This window comes from Coloeus monedula (genome assembly GCF_965178545.1).
Source record: "Coloeus monedula genome assembly, chromosome: 15".
Lineage (NCBI taxonomy): Eukaryota > Metazoa > Chordata > Aves > Passeriformes > Corvidae > Coloeus > Coloeus monedula.
This window is the reverse complement of record NC_138795.1, coordinates 16,585,160-16,604,272: the sequence shown is the minus strand read 5'-3', so window position 1 is coordinate 16,604,272 and position 19,113 is coordinate 16,585,160. Positions and strand designations below refer to the sequence as shown.

Sequence of the window (19,113 nt, the reverse complement as noted above, 5' to 3'; positions counted from 1 at the left end):
CGCCGCCGCCTGTGCCGCCTGTGCCGCTGTGGCTGCCGGCCCCGGCACGGGCCCCGCACGGCTCCCCGCCGCCGCCCGGACGCACCGGCTCTGCTGCCCGGCCCGCGCCGCCCCCCCGCGCTCACAGCCGGGCTCTCCGCCGCACCGGGGCGGAGCCGCCCAGACGCCGTTCCTGAGCCTGCAGCGACACCGTGCGCTGCTCCGCCGCCTCACACGCTCCGCCACAGCGCCCGCGCCTCCGCTCCGTCATGCCCATCTCCTCCTCTCTCTCTGTGTATCTCTCTCCTTATTATTGCAACGTGCTTCCTCACATTCATTTTCTTCTTTATTCCACTTTTTTTCATGTCTTCTTTTATCTTTCTTTTGTCTTTCAGTTCTGTATTTTTAATCGTTTCTTTTAATTTCTCTTTTTTACCTTTTTCTTTCTTTTTACACTGTTTTTGTCCCCTCCATATCTTTGTTCTTTCTTGTTTTACTTCCTTCTTCTCTTCTTTCTCTATTTTCTTCCTGCCCTGTCAATTTTTACTGTCCTTTCCGTTTTATTTCCATCCGTCTCTTTTATAACTCTGCTGCCAAGTTGCCAGTGACCTCCGATGTCGTGATCGATGAAAACAACGTTGGAGCCATGAGCTCTAATTACCGGGCATCATCTCCTTCGCCTGGGACAGTGGACAGTGGAGAGGCCACCAGAGACCAACTTCGCTCAGCATTAGGAGACAACGTCGGTGTATCCTGGTAATCTCCTTGACATACCCCCTCTTGATTTCTCCCCTTTGTCACCTTCCTTCCTTTATGGATTTCTTCTTTTTTTTTCTTCCTCTCTCTCTTTCCTACCCCCTCCCACGTTTCTGTGTACAGAGATTGCTGTATGCTAGCAAACTCCCTTAATGTTCCATCTTTCCTTTTTTCTTTTTCTCTCCATTGCTTTTTCATTCTTTCATTGTTTTATTTTCTTTTCCCTTTTTCTTCTCTTTTCCTTGTCTTTCCCTCACTGCCCCTTCTTCCTTCCTTGCCTATTCTCTATCTCTTTTAATACAGTATTTTCTACAGGACTACATCATTCTCACCAGGAAGTGCAGACATACCCTTACACAAAACCTCTCATTCCTATTCCTCATCCCTTGTCATTGAGGCTTGCACAGGGTTCCTCAATACCAGGGATACAGAGGTCTTTGACTCCAGAGAGCATGTAGAGAAAAGGTTGGTGCATGCTTATCATCTCCTCCGTCATTCCTTCTTTCCTTTTTTTCCCTCATTCTTCCTTGCTTGATTTTTCACTTGCAGGGATTCCTTCTTCTCCTTTCTCTTCCTTTCTCTCCTCCTTTACTTACCTTTCTTTTCTTTCTCTTCCTTTTTCTTTCATGCCTCACACCACCCTCCTTGATTCCTCTTCTCTTCAGCATCCATACGTTTTTTCCCCTTTACCAAAATGTTTTCTAAACAAAATGATTTCTAAATGTCTACATCACCCTCTTCATTTATCAGAGACCTGCCCTTTGATAAGAGTGCTCCTGGGGGCCTTACATGCCTCCTGTAAGGAAACTTCCTCCAGAAAAAGTGAAGTAAATAGACTGTCCCTGCACCTCCTCTCCCCTTCCCTCCCCGTCGGGAAGAAAGCCACACTCCTCAGACTCCAGTCCCCTCCTGGACCAGCAAATAACACAGGAAGGCAATAATATGGCAAAGAACAGCTGTACTACACCAGAAAAGAATACACCTCCCTTGGAACAGGAAGACCAATCCCTAAGAACTTTGATATCAGTGCAAACATGCTCCAATAAGCCCAAACAATCCATCAAAGTCTCTCACTTGGGAACTCAGATGCATCACAGCCCAGCACACCAATCTGCCACGAACACTGAAAAAGCACAGTGCAACCACCGTTCCTATGAATTCTTCATGTATTTCAATGCAGTGCTATTCTTCCTGCCTCGTATTCCACCTGCTTGATAAATGACAAGCTCTTGCTTCTCCTTTCAGGCAGATAACTTCTGCCAGAACAACACAGCAAGAACTTCCATGCTCAGGGGCATTGGTCCACAAGGAATACCTCTCACTCAATAGCACGATCCACCCAGAAATACATGCGAACTTAAACCCATGGCATTTCCCCTGAGAACATGCTCTCCACTCCCAAAACATCTATTTTGAGAAAGACATCAGAGGCCAACCTCCATCTGTGCTTGCTGCCAACTGCTCAAACCATGCTGGAATAAGCAAGAAAGAAATGCGAGCAGACTGTGATGCTTTGTTGGTCCAATCTAGGAATTACAGCATACTTCAAGTTGGAAGGAAGCCACAAGGAGTGTCGAGTTCCAACTCCCAATCCAGACACATCCGGTCGGTCCAAGATGAAGATACCACAACCAAATAGGAATAAAGGTACAGCTGTCTCTCAGACTCCTCTTCTTTAGCAAGAAGCAATTTTACTTTACTTTAGCAAGCAGCAGCACTGCTTGCTTCTTCAGGAAAGAAATATTTTCAGAGAAGGGAAACTGTTGCTAACACTAACAGAGACTACCGGGAACAATGGACAGAAAACAAATCATGCACATTCTAGAAAAGCCTTGAAATCATTGGGCAAAGCACAGTGCTCCCATATGCACTTCTGTCATGGGGGAAGCAGGGGGGACACCATAAAGCTAAGGAAGGACATTGTCTCAACATCAACCTCAGCTCAGGGGCATGGAAAAGTCATCCTACACACTGATGGAAAATTACTGGAATGTTGGCAACCAGACAGGTGCTACAACTCAGTATCTCATATTATCTGATGTTACCAACACATTGCTAACATGAGAGACAGAAAAGACTGCGAGGGTTTGGTAAGAAGAGAGAAGAAAGCCAAATAATCCAATTCCACTGTATTGAAACACATGAAGGAAACAACGGGGCATAAGGATATGCAGAACTTTTGGAGAGCTGGAGAAATCCCAGGTATTTGCAATGTCTGTGGAGCCTCTTCTTGGCATTTTCTACTAGAATCCTCTGTCTCACACCCTGAGAAATGGCAACTCTACCTAAGCACACACTCCCCAGTCCTTCACCAAAGACACAGTCTTGTGTTCTACAAATCATCTCCCTCAGGCAAGACCCTTCCCTGCTAAAGGTCACCCTCATCATTACACACGCCCAGGCCATACCTTGTGCCACTTGCAGAATCTCTTCCACAATACCACAAAACCTTCTATAAGAGTGTCCTAGGTCTTTGCACATCCTCACCTTCCCTTACAATTGGCACAAAGAACATACGGAAGGATATGAAGCCCCTCACTGCCTGCCAGATTCTTCTTGTCTCCATACACTTCATGGTTTATGCCTTTTCAGCAATCTCTGGTGGAAACACCACTGGACATAAAAACTGAGTTCTTAAGAGCTTTGTGACATAAAGGCATGACAGTTCTCACCCCATCCACATGGATTTTGAAGTTCGAGCGAATGAGAGCAAATGCCAAAGCACAAGTGCACCTCTATTATCAACTGGATGGGAGAACTTGTACCACAGAGAACCAGAGCTGGGGTGCTCTGCAGGGTTTTGTGTGTACATCACAGACATCAGAATGAGCCACCTGTGACAACAGGACATGTAACTTCTACCAAGGGTAAATTTTCAAGTGCACAGGTATGGGAAGTTGAATGCACAAAAATGACATCCACAGCATCATGTGCCCTTAAAAAATTAGCCTGAGGAGGACCAAGGAACCATCATGGAAAGATCAATGGCTGTGGAAGATACTATAGATGCCCACCACTATACAAGGATAGGACGTTGAAGTGCTATCTTCCTAGAAAATGTTGTCCAAAATAGGAATCAAAAAGTTCTTTGGGAAATAGGCAGCAGCCTGCATGCCACACCCATTTTACTGATGCCTTGTCTACCTCAGGCAGGCAGCAGCACCAGGGACTGGCCCTGGTGGAAAATATTCATAACCTCAAAGGACATGATGGGCATTAAACTACCATGGAATTAACTCAATACCCACAAGGCCTTCAACTCCATACCTTTAGGAGCCCAGGAATGGATCTTAGGAAGGAAAACTGTGCCCATCCTGCCTCGTAATTTTCTTTAGGCATCCTCCATTCCCACTCTGGGACGTATTCTCAAGACAGGAACATCATCTCATATTCTTGTCTTCTTATGACATGGCCCATGGTCTTCCCAAGGATTTCCAGTTCCCACAGACTGGAAGGTCCCACTTCATATTATGACATGATCAGGGCCTACTCAGTGCCACTGCCATGTTCACCTCACAACCTTCTCTGGGTTCCCCGATCTCAGACGGAAACATTACCCACTTTGGAGAATACTATTTAGAGAGGTGATGTCAGGACAACTCTAAAGGCAATGGCCACTGACTGCATGCTGTGAAATACCAACCCAAATGCTGAAAAATTCATCAGTGCCAACAATGATACCTACAGCACAGGAAAATGTGGTGTTGGGTATGGGTTGAATTTTTGGGATTGTGGGGTTTTTTCTTTGGAAAAGAGGATTTCCAGGGGTTCTTTAAGGTTGTGGCTGTTGATGCAAATATTAACATAACATGAAAACAGGACAGTGTATGGTCATGCCATCTCACTGGACAATCCACCTGCAATCCACTTCAGAAAGGCAAGACAAGATAAACAAAACATATACTTCAGGTCACGGTCCTCTGCCTACATACTTGCTACTGGTAAGTAGAGTAAAAACATACTTGGAGAAAGAACATAGGAAAAGTGTTCAAGCACTTCCCTGATTTCATAATGACTGTGGTGAGCCAACCAATTACACCACGAGGAGAGAGAACAGTGAAGTCACAGCTGTCATCTTGCGTGACATCCCTCATGGAGGAGAGTCAAAGAGGAGGACAGAGTTCTTCATAAGAAACCACATTAAATAACAGCATGATCAGCAGGCAGCAACAGTAACAGCACAGTAAATAGTACCTAGAGGACTGTCTCATGACATGGTCCGTGGTATTCCCAAGGACCTCCAATTCCATCAGACAAATCTCACTTCTCAAGGTCAGCCTTAGTATCAGAAATGGCCAGGGCCTGCAGTGCCACAGCCACACTCACCTCTGCAACATGTCACTGTCTCCTTTACCTCCACAGGGCTCACTGCAGCTTTTGCAGACCATTGCCAGCAATGAGAGCACCATAAAAAAAAAATACAGATGGTATCATACAGACCATGTCCAGCACTCTACTCTTTCTAAAGGTGATGTCAGAATAACTCCAAATGGCAATGGCATTGATTTCACGTCGTGATAGAAGAACTCAATCATTGAAAAGCACCCCAGTGTAAAGGATTCTATTGTTTCTGTAGGAGAATCCATGTTTCAGGTTTTGTTATCAGGGATTTTGATGCTTGCTTGCTTGGTTGAGTTTATTCTTTATTGGTAACTTTCCAGGGCTTTTCAAAGACATGGCTCCTCATACCAAAAATATCATAACAAGCCAGTGTATGGCTCCTCATACAAGTATGCCAAAAATATCATAACAAGCCAGTGTACGTCACGGCAATTCTCTGGCCACGAATGCAAGTCTACAACTGTTGTCATCAATGAGAACACCAAAAAATCCATACACTGTATTCAGCAGACTCCCTGACGTTGACCTTTCATGTTTTCTAATGCTTCAGCTACACTGGATGGAAATCTTACACACCTGGCAGTTCTGCTACTCACCTGAAATATTAGACATCTATTTGTAGATGTGGCGTCAGGATATCTCTAATGACAATAGGCATTGATTTCATGCTCTGGGACAATAATCCAAATACTGGCGATCACGGCACAGTAAGGGGAAACATCTATACAGATGTATTTATGTGGTATTTAAGAGATTGTTTCTGGGTAATTCATGACTATGTCAATGCTGATACAAATATTGAAAGAACATCATAACACGCCAGTGTCAATTTCCAGCCATGAATGGAAGAAAACAGAATAATTTGTGGGGCACGGGGATGTGGGAAAAAAATTCCTTTCTTACACTAACTTTGAATCAACAGCCTCTGCATGAACGGTTTATACTACTATCTAGAGAAGCAACATGCTAGGAAAAGAACACGGGAAAAGTCCAATAAAGCCTTCCCAAGTACCATATTCAGTCTGCTGGAAGAATCAACAGGGAAAAAACTACACCATGGAGAGAGAAAACCTTGAAGCCACAATTGTCACCTTTCATCATGTCACTTCCAGAGGAGAGGAAGAGCACCCACTTTTCGACAATGCTGATACCAGCACGGTCGGCAATCAGCAAAAGCAGTTAAGTGCTACATAGTGCCTGGGGGACTGTCACCACTACAGCCTGCGTGTCTTCACCTCCTTCAGCAAGCTCAGGCTAATATGCTACACAACAGCAAGCAAAAACGTGGTCTGCAGAGCTGACATCTCGGAAAACCTATTCTCACCATAAACAGTGATTTCTTTCTATGGGAGAGCAAACACAGTAGAGAACAAGTCGCATTTGGGGCAGCAAACCTAAGCTACGGTCCGATAACAGCAGCGGGATGAAGACATTTCCCCAGCTCAGTAAAAACTGAGGGGCTCCGTCAAGGACGCTGCGGCAGACACAAATGTGCCGTTCAGATTTTTAAGACTCAGCCAAGATTACACGGCCCTCAGGCCGTGGGGGCGGAGCCCAGCTACCACCAGCTAAACCCAGCTACAACCCAGGGGGCGGGCGGGAGAGACTTGGCAGAGGGGGAAGAGACAGAGTAGAGGCGAGCAAGGCGGTGCCACTGACCGTGTCCAGGAGAGCGGAGGGCTCCGGCTGCGTGTCCTTGGCCGCGGGGCCGGGCGGCGGCGGAGGGAAGTTGGGGCTGAAAACCATGAGGTCGCTCTTGCCCGCGCCGTCCGCCACGCACAGGCTCCGGCTGTGGCGCTGCGAGTACGACCAGCTGCCCACTTCGCTGGCGCACACGAGCGTCGTGGGCCCGGGCCCCGACAGCACGGCCGCCCGCGGCGCCCAGCGCGACGCCCCGTACAGCACCACGGCCAGCAGGAACAGGCTCGACACCGCGCAGATGGCCACCACCAGCCACACGTTCGTCGCCGCACTCGCCGCACCAGCGCCCATCTCCGCGCCCGCCGCCGAGCGCGACGACGACGACGACGACGATCCCGCGGCCGCGGCCAGCGCCGCCTCGGCGGCCTCCACCAGCGACACGCTGAGCGTGGCCGTGGCCGAGCGCGCCGGCTCGCCGTGGTCGCGCACCACGATCAGCAGCCTCTGGCGAGGGCCGTCCGCCTCCTCCAGCGCCCGCGCCGTGCTCACCTCGCCGCTGTAGAGCCCCACGCGGAACGGGCCCTTGCCCCGCGGCTCCCACAGCTCGTAGCGCAGCCACGCGTTGTAGCCCGAGTCGGCGTCCACGGCGCGGATCTTCGCCACCACCTGCCCCGCCGGCGCCCCCCACGCCGCCCACGCCCACAGCGTGCCCGACACCGACACCGAGCCCGCCGCCGCCGCCGCCGCCGCCTCGCCCGCCACGCCGCCCGCCTCCGGCGCCGAGCCCGCAGGCGGCAGCAGCGCCGGCGCGTTGTCGTTCTCGTCCAGCACGAACAGCTGCACCGTGGCGTTGCCGCACAGCGGCGGCTCGCCCGCGTCCACCGCACGCACCTCGAACTGCAGCACCTGCAGCTCCTCGTAGTCCAAGGGCTGCAGCGCCCACAGACGCCCGCTCTCCGCGTCCACCGACACGTAGCTCGACGCCGGACGCCACCCGCCGCCCACGCCGCCCTCCCACACCGAGTAGCTCACGCGCCCGTTGCCCGCCTCGTCCGGGTCCCGCGCCCACAGCCGCGCCAGCTCCGCGCCCGCCGCGTTGTTCTCCCGCGCCAGCACCGTGTACACGGCCTGCGCGAACGCCGGCGCGTTGTCGTTCACGTCCGACACCGCCACCCGCAGCCCGCGCCTGCCGCGCAGCGCCGGCGCCCCGCCGTCCTCCGCACGCACCTCCACCTCGTACTCCGACACCCGCTCCCGGTCCAGCGCCTCGCGCAGCACCAGCGAGTACGAGCCCGCGAACGTCGCCTCCAGACCGAACGGCGACGCCGGCCACACCCAGCACCGCACGCGACCGTTCGCCCCCGAGTCCCGGTCCGACACGCTCAGCAGGGCCACCACCGTCCCCACCGACGCGTCCTCCGGCACCGGCACCGACAGCGACGTCACCCACACCTCCGGCGCGTTGTCGTTCACGTCCAGTACCTCCAGCACCACCTTGCAGTGACCCGACAGCGGGGGTGTCCCTTTATCTCTCCCTTCAATACGGAAATCAAATACATTGACTTCTTCGAAGTCCAGGGCTGCTGTGAGGTGAATTTCCCCGGTATTCGGATTGATGGAAATCACATCTCTTCCACTCGGGGGAATGCAGTTCGTCACGGTATAGGTCACCTCACTGTTAATACCCTCGTCCGCATCCGTGGTGTTCACACGCGTCACCAGCGTCCCCACCTCAGCGCTCTCTGGTAGCTGCACTTTATACACCGTCTGGTTGAATTGAGGCGCGTTATCGTTCACATCCAGCACCGAGATCACCAGCTCCATGGTGCCCGTCAGAGACGGCCGGCCCCCGTCACTCGCCGTCAGCACCAACCGGTGAACGGGAATCGTCTCGCGGTCCAAAGATTTTGTTAAAACGAGTTCAGGTTCAATATTTCGCTCACCCGATTTTTGTAAATCCAGAGAGAAATGCTCGGTGGAGCTGAGTGTATAGGAGAGCTGCGCGTTCGCTCCGATATCCGCATCCGACGCGCCCTCCAGCGGGAAACGGAACCCGGGGGGGGAGTTCTCCGACAAACTGAGGTTTTTCCGGGCGGCGGGGAAGATGGGGGCATTGTCGTTGATGTCGGTGACCTCCAGCTGCACATGGAAGACGCGCAGCGGCCGCTCCACCAGCACCTCCAGCCGCAGCGCGCACGGCGCGCTCTTGCCGCACAGCTCCTCCCGGTCGAGCCGCGAGCTCACCAGCAGCGCGCCGCTCGCCCCGCTCACCTCCACGCTCGCCCGCCGGCCCTGCGCCACCAGCCGCAGCCGCCGCGCCTCCGCCTCGCCCGCCTCCAGGCCCAGGTCCTGCGCCAGACGGCCCACCACCGTGCCGGCCTTGGCTTCCTCCGGCACCGAGTACCGCACCTGCCCGCCCGACAGCGCCCAGGCCGCCTGCAGCACCAGCACCCGCACCACCGCACAACAACGCTCCCCCATCGCCGCCGCCTGTGCCGCCTGTGCCGCTGTGGCTGCCGGCCCCGGCACGGGCCCCGCACGGCTCCCCGCCGCCGCCCGGACGCACCGGCTCTGCTGCCCGGCCCGCGCCGCCCCCCCGCGCTCACAGCCGGGCTCTCCGCCGCACCGGGGCGGAGCCGCCCAGACGCCGTTCCTGAGCCTGCAGCGACACCGTGCGCTGCTCCGCCGCCTCACACGCTCCGCCACAGCGCCCGCGCCTCCGCTCCGTCATGCCCATCTCCTCTGCCGTCCGTTGCTCCCCTGACACTCCTTCATCTTTTTTCTTTGGGCCTTTTCCATTGTTCTCTTCTTCATCTCTTCTGGTGACTCGCGAGTCGCCTCCGGAGCCTCACTGCTGACAGAACAAGTCGGATTTACCAAGTCTCCGGCGCCACCATCAGCTCCGGTGTGCATAATATTCTAATCGAGGCAGACGCTGTTGGGAACCAGCTCCGACCGGCAATTAGAGGTAAGGTCGCTGCATACTGCTCGTTTTCTCTGCCGTTTTTTTCTTTCTCTTTTTTTCATCTCCCATTCTTAATTACCTCCTTGTGTCATTCCTCTTCTCTCCGTTTGTCTTTCTCTTCTCTTTTTTTCTTATTTTCTTTTTCTCCTTTCTCTCCTTCCACCCTTTCTGTATACAGTGGTAGTGTCAGTGACATGCCATTTATGGATACTCCCTTTTCCCTTTCTTTTTTCTACTACTGTCTTCGTTCTTTGCCCTTCCTTCCTTCCTTCCTTGTTTCCTTCCTTATCCTTGTTTCCTTCCTTATCCTTGTTTCCTTCCTTCCCTATCCTTGTTTCCAATTTCCTTCCGTTTCCATCCTCTCTTCATTTTTCCCTTACAAGGAAGCTTTTACTGCGTTTACAACATTCTCAACTTTGAATAGGGACACGTTCTTTGGCAAAAGCTCTCCTTTCTCTTCCCTTCTGCCCTCCATCTCTTCCAAGACGTAAAAATCTTCCTGCTTTCCTCCTGTCCATGCACTTACAACTTCCCCATTTTCCAGGATAAAGGCCAGACACTTCAGCCTCCAGTACTCTCAAGGATGCAGCAATAACACAGCAAGGCAATCACACGCCAAAGAACAGCTCCTGTGTATCAGAACAGGTTCCACCACTCTCTGACACACCAGGTGAAGCCACAGCTACTGAGACATCTGTGCAAGCAAGCCTGAAAGAGTCCAAACAACTCAGGGGATTTTCCTGTTCAGAAATTCAAAGCTATCACAGCCCAGCACGAAAATGTTCCATAAAAACTTTAAAAAGCATTGGGAAAGCACCACTCCTGAGCTTTCTTCATGTATCTCGATTCTTCCTGACTCGTTTTCTACCTACGAAATGCCAAGTTTATGCCTTCCCTTTAAGGCAGGAATGCACTGCCACAACAACACACCCACATCCTCAGTATCTACGAGCATTGCTCCCCACAGAAAACCTCCCAACCATTCGCAGGATGCCCCTGTCACACAGTCAAACAAAATGCACCGAGGTAACACCACGGCATTGGCGCTAAGAACATCCCCGTGACTCCCAACACAGCCACTCCCTGAGGTGGACTGTGGTCCCTCCTCCATTCCCAGTGGCTGCCACCCACCCAGCTGTGCCTGGAAGCTGCAGGGAAAGTACGAAAGCAGACAATGATGCTTTGTTTGTCCCATAGGGTCAACATTGTGATGATTCAAAATAAAGATGGCACAAGTGAAGAGAAGCTGAAGAACACCTATCTCAGACACATCCACTTCAGGTGAGTGACTTACCTGTGGCATGACTGGTTCCTTCTTCAGAAAAGAAACATCCTCAGGGACGGAAATTGGTTTAAAGGGATATTTGCCCTTAATATTATCAGTATTTCTGGGGAAGCTGGACATTAAAAAAATAACTCAAGTTCTGCAAAAACTGAATAGAATACAGTGCCCACTATGTATTTCTATCACAATGGAGGATGGAAGCAGACCTGTAAATTACAGACAATTCTCTCAAAATTAAACTGAGTTCTGGCAGAAAGGGGACTCCCTACACCAGTGGGAAAACACTCAGCATCTGACACCTGACAGCTGCCAAAATCAGCAGTCTGCGTTTCATCCAACATTACCAACACTTTGCCAATATGACAGGGAAAAAAGCAAAACAAATAAAGAAAACACTGCAAAAATTTAAAGGTTGGGCAGGTCTTATTAGAGAGGAGAAAAGAAAAACAAAATGTTCCATTCCACTTTATTGAAATGCAAGTTAAGGCAACATCTTGAATACAAGACCAATCCTTCCCCTCTCTAGCAAGGCTAAGAGCAAAGGCAACCAATGAAATGTTCAGAGAAGGCACAGCAGCATGATCCAAATTTCAAAAAGCTTCTCTTTGACCAACAACATTCCACATCAAACCCAAGTAATTAAAGGCACGCAGGGCAGATGTCTCTACCAGCAGCAATACCAGAAAGAACAACACTGCCCTAAGATACGCAGAACCTCTGGGTGTCCTGAGAGGATCCCAGGAGAGCAGCACTGTGTGGTGGGACCCTCCTCGTGATATTCCACTGCAATCATCTGTCTTACACCCTGGGAACTGGGATCTCCACTATTAAGCAGACATTCTCCATTTCCTCCCCAATGATGTATTCAAATCCTCCCCTTCCCTTATGCCTGGCACAAAGAATATGATGTAGAGTGCTGCAAATCCATTCTGTGACTCTTGGACTCTTCCCACATGCCAGGATGCTTTGTGTCTTTTCAGTAATTTCAAATACAAATCGAGTTCTTAAAGGTTTTGTGATTAGAGTCATGAACAGTTCTCATCCCAGTCCCCACAGATCTTCTCTTTCAAGAGACCACACCAAGAGATGAAGCACAAGTGCACTCAAAATGACAACTGGGTGGGAGAATTTCTACCACAGAAAACCAGACCTGGGCTGCTCTGTAGGTGAGGATGTTTGGTGTGTACAATCCAGACACCAGAAGGAGCCGTGTGTGATAACAGCACACACCATCTCTACCCACACCGACTCTGCAAGAGCACAGGAAGGGGAAGAAAAGCTCAACAAGATTACAGCCACCCCCTCAACTGCCATGAAAATCGTGTCTGAAGAGGAGCACAGACCCACCATGGCAAGAGCTGTGGAAGCTGGTATAAACGCCCTACAATACACATGGAAAGCAGTTTGAAGTGCTACCCTCCCACAACAACACTCCCAAAGCAGCAGCAGCAGCAGCAAAAACCTTCAGGAGTCTGAATGTTACCAACTCTTATCCAGCACATTCCACATGTCAGGCCAGTGGCAGCACAAGGGACTGTCTCTGATGGGAGATATTCATAACCTCAAAGGACTCTGTGGCCATTTCAATAGCACATATCATCTCAAGATCCAGAAGGCCTCCAACTTCACACCCTTGGAACTTGGGAAAGGATCCTGGGCAGAAACACTCTGTGCCCATCCTGGCTCCTGCTTTCCTCTAAGTATCCTCCATTCCCCAGTCCAAAACAGTTATTCTCCAGAAAAGGACATCATTTCCATTCCTCTCCTCTTACAACATGACCCATTCTCTTAAAAATTATTCCAGGTTCCCTCAGACAAGTCCTCCCAGTGCTCAAGGTCACCATTCACATCAGGACATAGCCGGACCCTACTCAGTGTCACTGCCACATTCACCTCTGTGACAAGGCATAATTTGCTTCCCCTACCTCAGCAATCAATTCGACTTCTGCTTACCCTTCCCAGCAATGAGAGCACTGTAAAACCCACACAGGTGGCATCACATACATGGTCTGGCACACTCTGCAGCTGCACCTTGAGCTCTGGCAGTGTTACAGATCTGACACCAATATTTTCTATACAGGACTGCTCTCATGGCAATGGACACTGATGTCTTGCTGAGAGAGACCAAGCAACGTGGTGATGAACACACCAATACAACGGATATTTACTGTGTAGAAAAAATTGGTAGTAGGATTTTTTTCTCGTTGTGGTTTAGAAGAGGAATTGTAAAGGTGTTCCAAATGTAAATATTGAAAAAACATGTCAACAAAACGTCAGGGTCCATCAAGCCACCTCTCCAGCCAGGAATGCAAGTTAACAACTGCAGCTAACAAAATCTGGGCGTGAAACAAAACATGAAAAGACCACAAAGCCTTCCCAGTTTTAATAATGACGTGGGAACACAAGTCCAGCTGGTCACCTTGCCTCACATCGCTTGTAGAGGACACATGACAGAACATGAGGGCACAGAAGAAACCACATGTGATACCACCACAGTCAGCAAAGGCAATGAGGAGGTACACAGCACTTGGGGGACTGTCACCGTCACAGCCTGTCCTGCACGGCTTCAGCAAGCTCGTGTGGAAAATCTACACAACCAGCAAGCAGGAGCGTTGTCTCCAAAACGGAAACCTCCAGGCATCACAGGACAGCTCCCATGGCAACCAGCAGTGATTTCATTCTAGGCCGGAACAATTCACATCCACACCAGCAAATCTCAGGGGTCTCTACACAAAGAGGTTACCGCACTACCCTTACCCTGCAAGGACCAGGCAGCAGACACAAAGGTGCAATTAACACCCAATACAATTAACTTAAGCACCCATCGCCCTCAGGCCGAGAAGGCGGAGCCCGGCTAATAGCAGAGCCAGGTTAGGAAATGAGAGAGAAGGGGCAAAGGGAAAGAGAAAGAGGCGAGCAAGGCGGTGCCACTGACCGTGTCCAGGAGAGCGGAGGGCTCCGGCTGCGTGTCCTTGGCCGCGGGGCCGGGCGGCGGCGGAGGGAAGTTGGGGCTGAAAACCATGAGGTCGCTCTTGCCCGCGCCGTCCGCCACGCACAGGCTCCGGCTGTGGCGCTGCGAGTACGACCAGCTGCCCACTTCGCTGGCGCACACGAGCGTCGTGGGCCCGGGCCCCGACAGCACGGCCGCCCGCGGCGCCCAGCGCGACGCCCCGTACAGCACCACGGCCAGCAGGAACAGGCTCGACACCGCGCAGATGGCCACCACCAGCCACACGTTCGTCGCCGCACCAGCGCCCATCTCCGCGCCCGCCGCCGAGCGCGACGACGACGACGACGACGATCCCGCGGCCGCGGCCAGCGCCGCCTCGGCGGCTTCCACCAGCGACACGCTGAGCGTGGCCGTGGCCGAGCGCGCCGGCTCGCCGTGGTCGCGCACCACGATCAGCAGCCTCTGGCGAGGGCCGTCCGCCTCCTCCAGCGCCCGCGCCGTGCTCACCTCGCCGCTGTAGAGCCCCACGCGGAACGGGCCCTTGCCCCGCGGCTCCCACAGCTCGTAGCGCAGCCACGCGTTGTAGCCCGAGTCGGCGTCCACGGCGCGGATCTTCGCCACCACCTGCCCCGCCGGCGCCCCCCACGCCGCCCACGCCCACAGCGTGCCCGACACCGACACCGAGCCCGCCGCCGCCGCCGCCGCCTCGCCCGCCACGCCGCCCGCCTCCGGCGCCGAGCCCGCAGGCGGCAGCAGCGCCGGCGCGTTGTCGTTCTCGTCCAGCACGAACAGCTGCACCGTGGCGTTGCCGCACAGCGGCGGCTCGCCCGCGTCCACCGCACGCACCTCGAACTGCAGCACCTGCAGCTCCTCGTAGTCCAAGGGCTGCAGCGCCCACAGACGCCCGCTCTCCGCGTCCACCGACACGTAGCTCGACGCCGGACGCCACCCGCCGCCCACGCCGCCCTCCCACACCGAGTAGCTCACGCGCCCGTTGCCCGCCTCGTCCGGGTCCCGCGCCCACAGCCGCGCCAGCTCCGCGCCCGCCGCGTTGTTCTCCCGCGCCAGCACCGTGTACACGGCCTGCGCGAACGCCGGCGCGTTGTCGTTCACGTCCGACACCGCCACCCGCAGCCCGCGCCTGCCGCGCAGCGCCGGCGCCCCGCCGTCCTCCGCACGCACCTCCACCTCGTACTCCGACACCCGCTCCCGGTCCAGCGCCTCGCGCAGCACCAGCGAGTACGAGCCCGCGAACGTCGCCTCCAGACCGAACGGCGACGCCGGCCACACCCAGCACCGCACGCGACCGTTCGCCCCCGAGTCCCGGTCCGACACGCTCAGCAGGGCCACCACCGTCCCCACCGACGCGTCCTCCGGCACCGGCACCGACAGCGACGTCACCCACACCTCCGGCGCGTTGTCGTTCACGTCCAGCACCTCCACCAGCACCTTGCAGTGACCCAGCAGCGGCGGTGTCCCCTTATCTTTTGCCTTTACATTTAGGTCGTATAGATTAAATGTCTCAAAGTCTAGCTCGCCCCACAGTCGGATCTCCCCAGAGTTCGCATCAATGCTGAAAACATCTGAGGCAGAGGGAGGAACAACAGTATCGATTTCATAAATTACTTCTCCATATATTCCCAAGTCCGGATCCGTCGCATTCACACGCGCCACTAGCGTTCGTTGTAATGCGTCCTCGGGCAAAACTACATTATACACTGACTGGTTGAACTGGGGTGCATTGTCATTCACGTCCAGCACCGAGATCACCAACTCCATGGTGCCCGTCAGAGACGGCCGGCCCCCGTCACTCGCCGTCAGCACCAACCGGTGAACGGGAATCGTCTCGCGGTCCAAAGATCTCGTGAGTACCAGAAACAGGGACTTACTGCGAGAGTTACTATTTTCTTCCTCTATTCTGAAGTGCTCGCTGGCGCTGAGTGTATAGGAGAGCTGAGCGTTCGCTCCGATATCCGCATCCGACGCGCCCTCCAGCGGGAAACGAGACCCGGTAGGGGAGTTCTCCGACAAACTGAGGTTTTTTCGGGCGGCGGGGAAGATGGGGGCATTGTCGTTGATGTCGGTGACCTCCAGCTGCACATGGAAGACGCGCAGCGGCCGCTCCACCAGCACCTCCAGCCGCAGCGCGCACGGCGCGCTCTTGCCGCACAGCTCCTCCCGGTCGAGCCGCGAGCTCACCAGCAGCGCGCCGCTCGCCCCGCTCACCTCCACGCTCGCCCGCCGGCCCTGCGCCACCAGCCGCAGCCGCCGCGCCTCCGCCTCGCCCGCCTCCAGGCCCAGGTCCTGCGCCAGACGGCCCACCACCGTGCCGGCCTTGGCTTCCTCCGGCACCGAGTACCGCACCTGCCCGCCCGACAGCGCCCAGGCCGCCTGCAGCACCAGCACCCGCACCACCGCACAACAACGCTCCCCCATCGCCGCCGCCTGTGCCGCCTGTGCCGCCTGTGCCGCTGTGGCTGCCGGCCCCGGCACGGGCCCCGCACGGCTCCCCGCCGCCGCCCGGACGCACCGGCTCTGCTGCCCGGCCCGCGCCGCCCCCCCGCGCTCACAGCCGGGCTCTCCGCCGCACCGGGGCGGAGCCGCCCAGACGCCGTTCCTGAGCCTGCAGCGACACCGTGCGCTGCTCCGCCGCCTCACACGCTCCGCCACAGCGCCCATCTCCTCCGCCCCGCGGTGGGTATGTTTTCAGCCGTTTCTTCCTGCTCCTCTTTTTCCCCCTTATCTCTTCTTGTTTGTTTGCAAATAATCTTTCAGTTCTTTTTCTTTCTTCGCTGGCGTTTTCATTTTTCTTGCTTCCTGCATTTTCTTCTTTTTTGCCATATTTAGTTTCCCTCTCGCTTTTTTTCATTGTACTCTTTTCTCTTTCTTCGTTCTCTGTCTTCTTTTGTTTCCTGTCCTGCCGCTTTCCATTCTTTCCACTCTTTTCTCATATCTTCCCACCCTTCTGTATTCTTTAGTCGCACCGGAAAGTCGTCAGTTGCCTCTGGCGCGCTGGTAGAGACCATCAATTTCAGAATCATCAGCGCTAGTTACGCAGTATCATTGCTGAAGTTTGGTGCTGCTCTAACCCAGACTGTTAGGAACCAGCTCCACTCAGCGTCTGCAGGTAAGGTCGGAGCGTGCCGGTCAGCTCTTTTATCGTCTGTTTTATGTTTCCATTCTGTTCCTCATTTCTTACTATCGTTCTGACTTTATTTTTATTTCCATAGGCTCCTTTTTTTCTTTACTATTATTCCCTTCTCCTATTTCTTTTTTTCCCTTCCATTTTCCCTCTTTCCCTTCTCTTCCCTTGTTCTTTCTCTGTGTCTTTTCTTTCCTGCTTATCCCTGTTCTAGGTCTTTTCCCTCCTGCTCTTCTGTTTCCATCTTGTCTCTTGTGATCTTTTTTTTCCCTTCACTAAAATATTTTCCAAATCCTCGCAGTTTGGGAATATCTCTCTTTCTTCTTCTTTGAACTGATTCTTTCCCATACCACTTTGTTCGGCTGGTTTTTGGGGTTTTTGTTAATCTTCTTTCTACATCCTTCTTCCTTTCTCTTCTCCCTTACTCTCCTCCTTTCTTGTCGTTGCCTCCCCTTCTCTTCTACTTCCATACATATATCTTCTGTACATTCTTTCCTTCAACAAAACATTTTTAAAATACCCACGGCAGCCCTGCCATGAACTACAGACATGCCCTTGGGCCAGAGTCTCATTTCTCCTCTCTGCCACCTCCTACCCCTGTAGACAGGAAACAACTTACTTGCCGTCCATGCACCTGCAACTTCCCCTTCCTTCAGGGTGAAGGTCACACTCTTCAGCCTCCAGTCTTCTCAAGGACCCAGCAATAACACAAGGCAGTCAGATGGCAAAGAACATCTCTGCTATATCAAAAGAGACTCACCATCCTCTGCCACACAAGCTGAAGCCGCAGTTATTGGGACATCTGTGCAAACTGCCTTGGAAGAGCCCAAACCCAGGAGAGTTTCTCATTCAGGAACTCAAACCCATCATAGTCCAGCATGACTATCCTCCAAGAATGCTGAAAAAACACTGGGCAAACACAGCTCCCGAGGACTCGCCATGTACCTCGATCCTTCCTGATTCACTTTCCACCTGCATTTTCCAAGTTCTCTTCATTTCTGGCAGACACTTGCTGCCTAGACAGCACACCAAGAACCTTGGTGTCCATGGGCATTAGGCCCCATGGAAAACCACTCAGTCACACTGGAATGATCCACTTGTCACACAGTCAAACAAAAGCCACGAAAGTAACACCACAACATTGTCACTAAGAACAGCCTCTTGACCTCCTACACATCTATTTAGTGAAATGGATTTTGGTCGCTCCTCCGTTCCTGCCTGCTGTCACCCACTCAAGCACTGCCTGGAAGCATCAAAAAAGGTGAGAGCAGGTAACTGTGCTTTATTGGTACAATAGGGTGAACATTCTGCTGATTCAACAAAAAAGATGCCACAACTGAACAGGAACTAAAGTACACTTGTCTCGAGAACATCCACTTTCGCTGTACGACTTACCTCTTCTTAACTGGTTCCTTCTTCAGAAAAGAAATATTTTCAGGGCAGGAAAGTTGGTTTTAAAGGATATTTGCCCATAACATTACCAGTGTTTCTGAGGAAGCTAGACAGAAAAAATCACCTCTGTTCAACAAAAACTGGACAGTGTGCAGTGCCCATTATGCACTTCTCTCACAGGGGAAGAAGGAAGCAGACCTGTAAGCTACAGAAATGCTCTCAAAGTGACACTTAGCTCAGGAGAGCAGAATAGACATCCCCCACGCTGATGGGAAATGGCACAAATATCTGCCACATCGACAATGAGAAACAGGAAATAAACCAAACAACAAACAAACCCAGCAAAACAAAATCATATGCAGTTTGATAGAGAAGAGAATAAAACAAAACCCCTCATTCTGCTGTATTGAAATGCAAGTTTTGGCAACACCTTGCATACCAAGACCAATCTAGCAAGACTAAGAGCAGAGAGATAATGAGGGAAAGATTCAGAGAAGGCACAGCAGCATGATCCAAATTTCAAAAAGCTTCTCTTTGACCAACAACATTCCACATCAAACCCAAGTAATTAAAGGCACGCAGGGCAGATGTCTCCACCAGCAGCAATACCAGAAAGAACAACACTGCCCTAAGATACGCAGAACCTCTGGGTGTCCTGAGAG

At 52.8% G+C, this 19,113-nt stretch overlaps 2 protein-coding genes across 2 annotated transcripts; both read right to left on the bottom strand.

Annotated features, from left to right (window-relative positions):
* Positions 1–6,654: 6,654 nt before the first annotated feature.
* LOC309578687 (protocadherin alpha-6-like) lies at positions 6,655–9,198 on the bottom strand (the record flags this gene model as incomplete). Its single annotated transcript, XM_082291478.1, has 1 exon — positions 6,655–9,198. One exon carries the CDS (start codon positions 9,196–9,198, stop codon positions 6,655–6,657), a length of 2,544 nt encoding a protein of 847 aa, XP_082147604.1.
* Positions 9,199–13,821: 4,623 nt separating this feature from the next.
* LOC309578686 (protocadherin alpha-13-like) lies at positions 13,822–16,353 on the bottom strand (the record flags this gene model as incomplete). The annotated part of the gene is made up of 1 exon (XM_082291477.1): positions 13,822–16,353. One exon carries the CDS (start codon positions 16,351–16,353, stop codon positions 13,822–13,824), a length of 2,532 nt encoding a protein of 843 aa, XP_082147603.1.
* Positions 16,354–19,113: the final 2,760 nt, after the last annotated feature.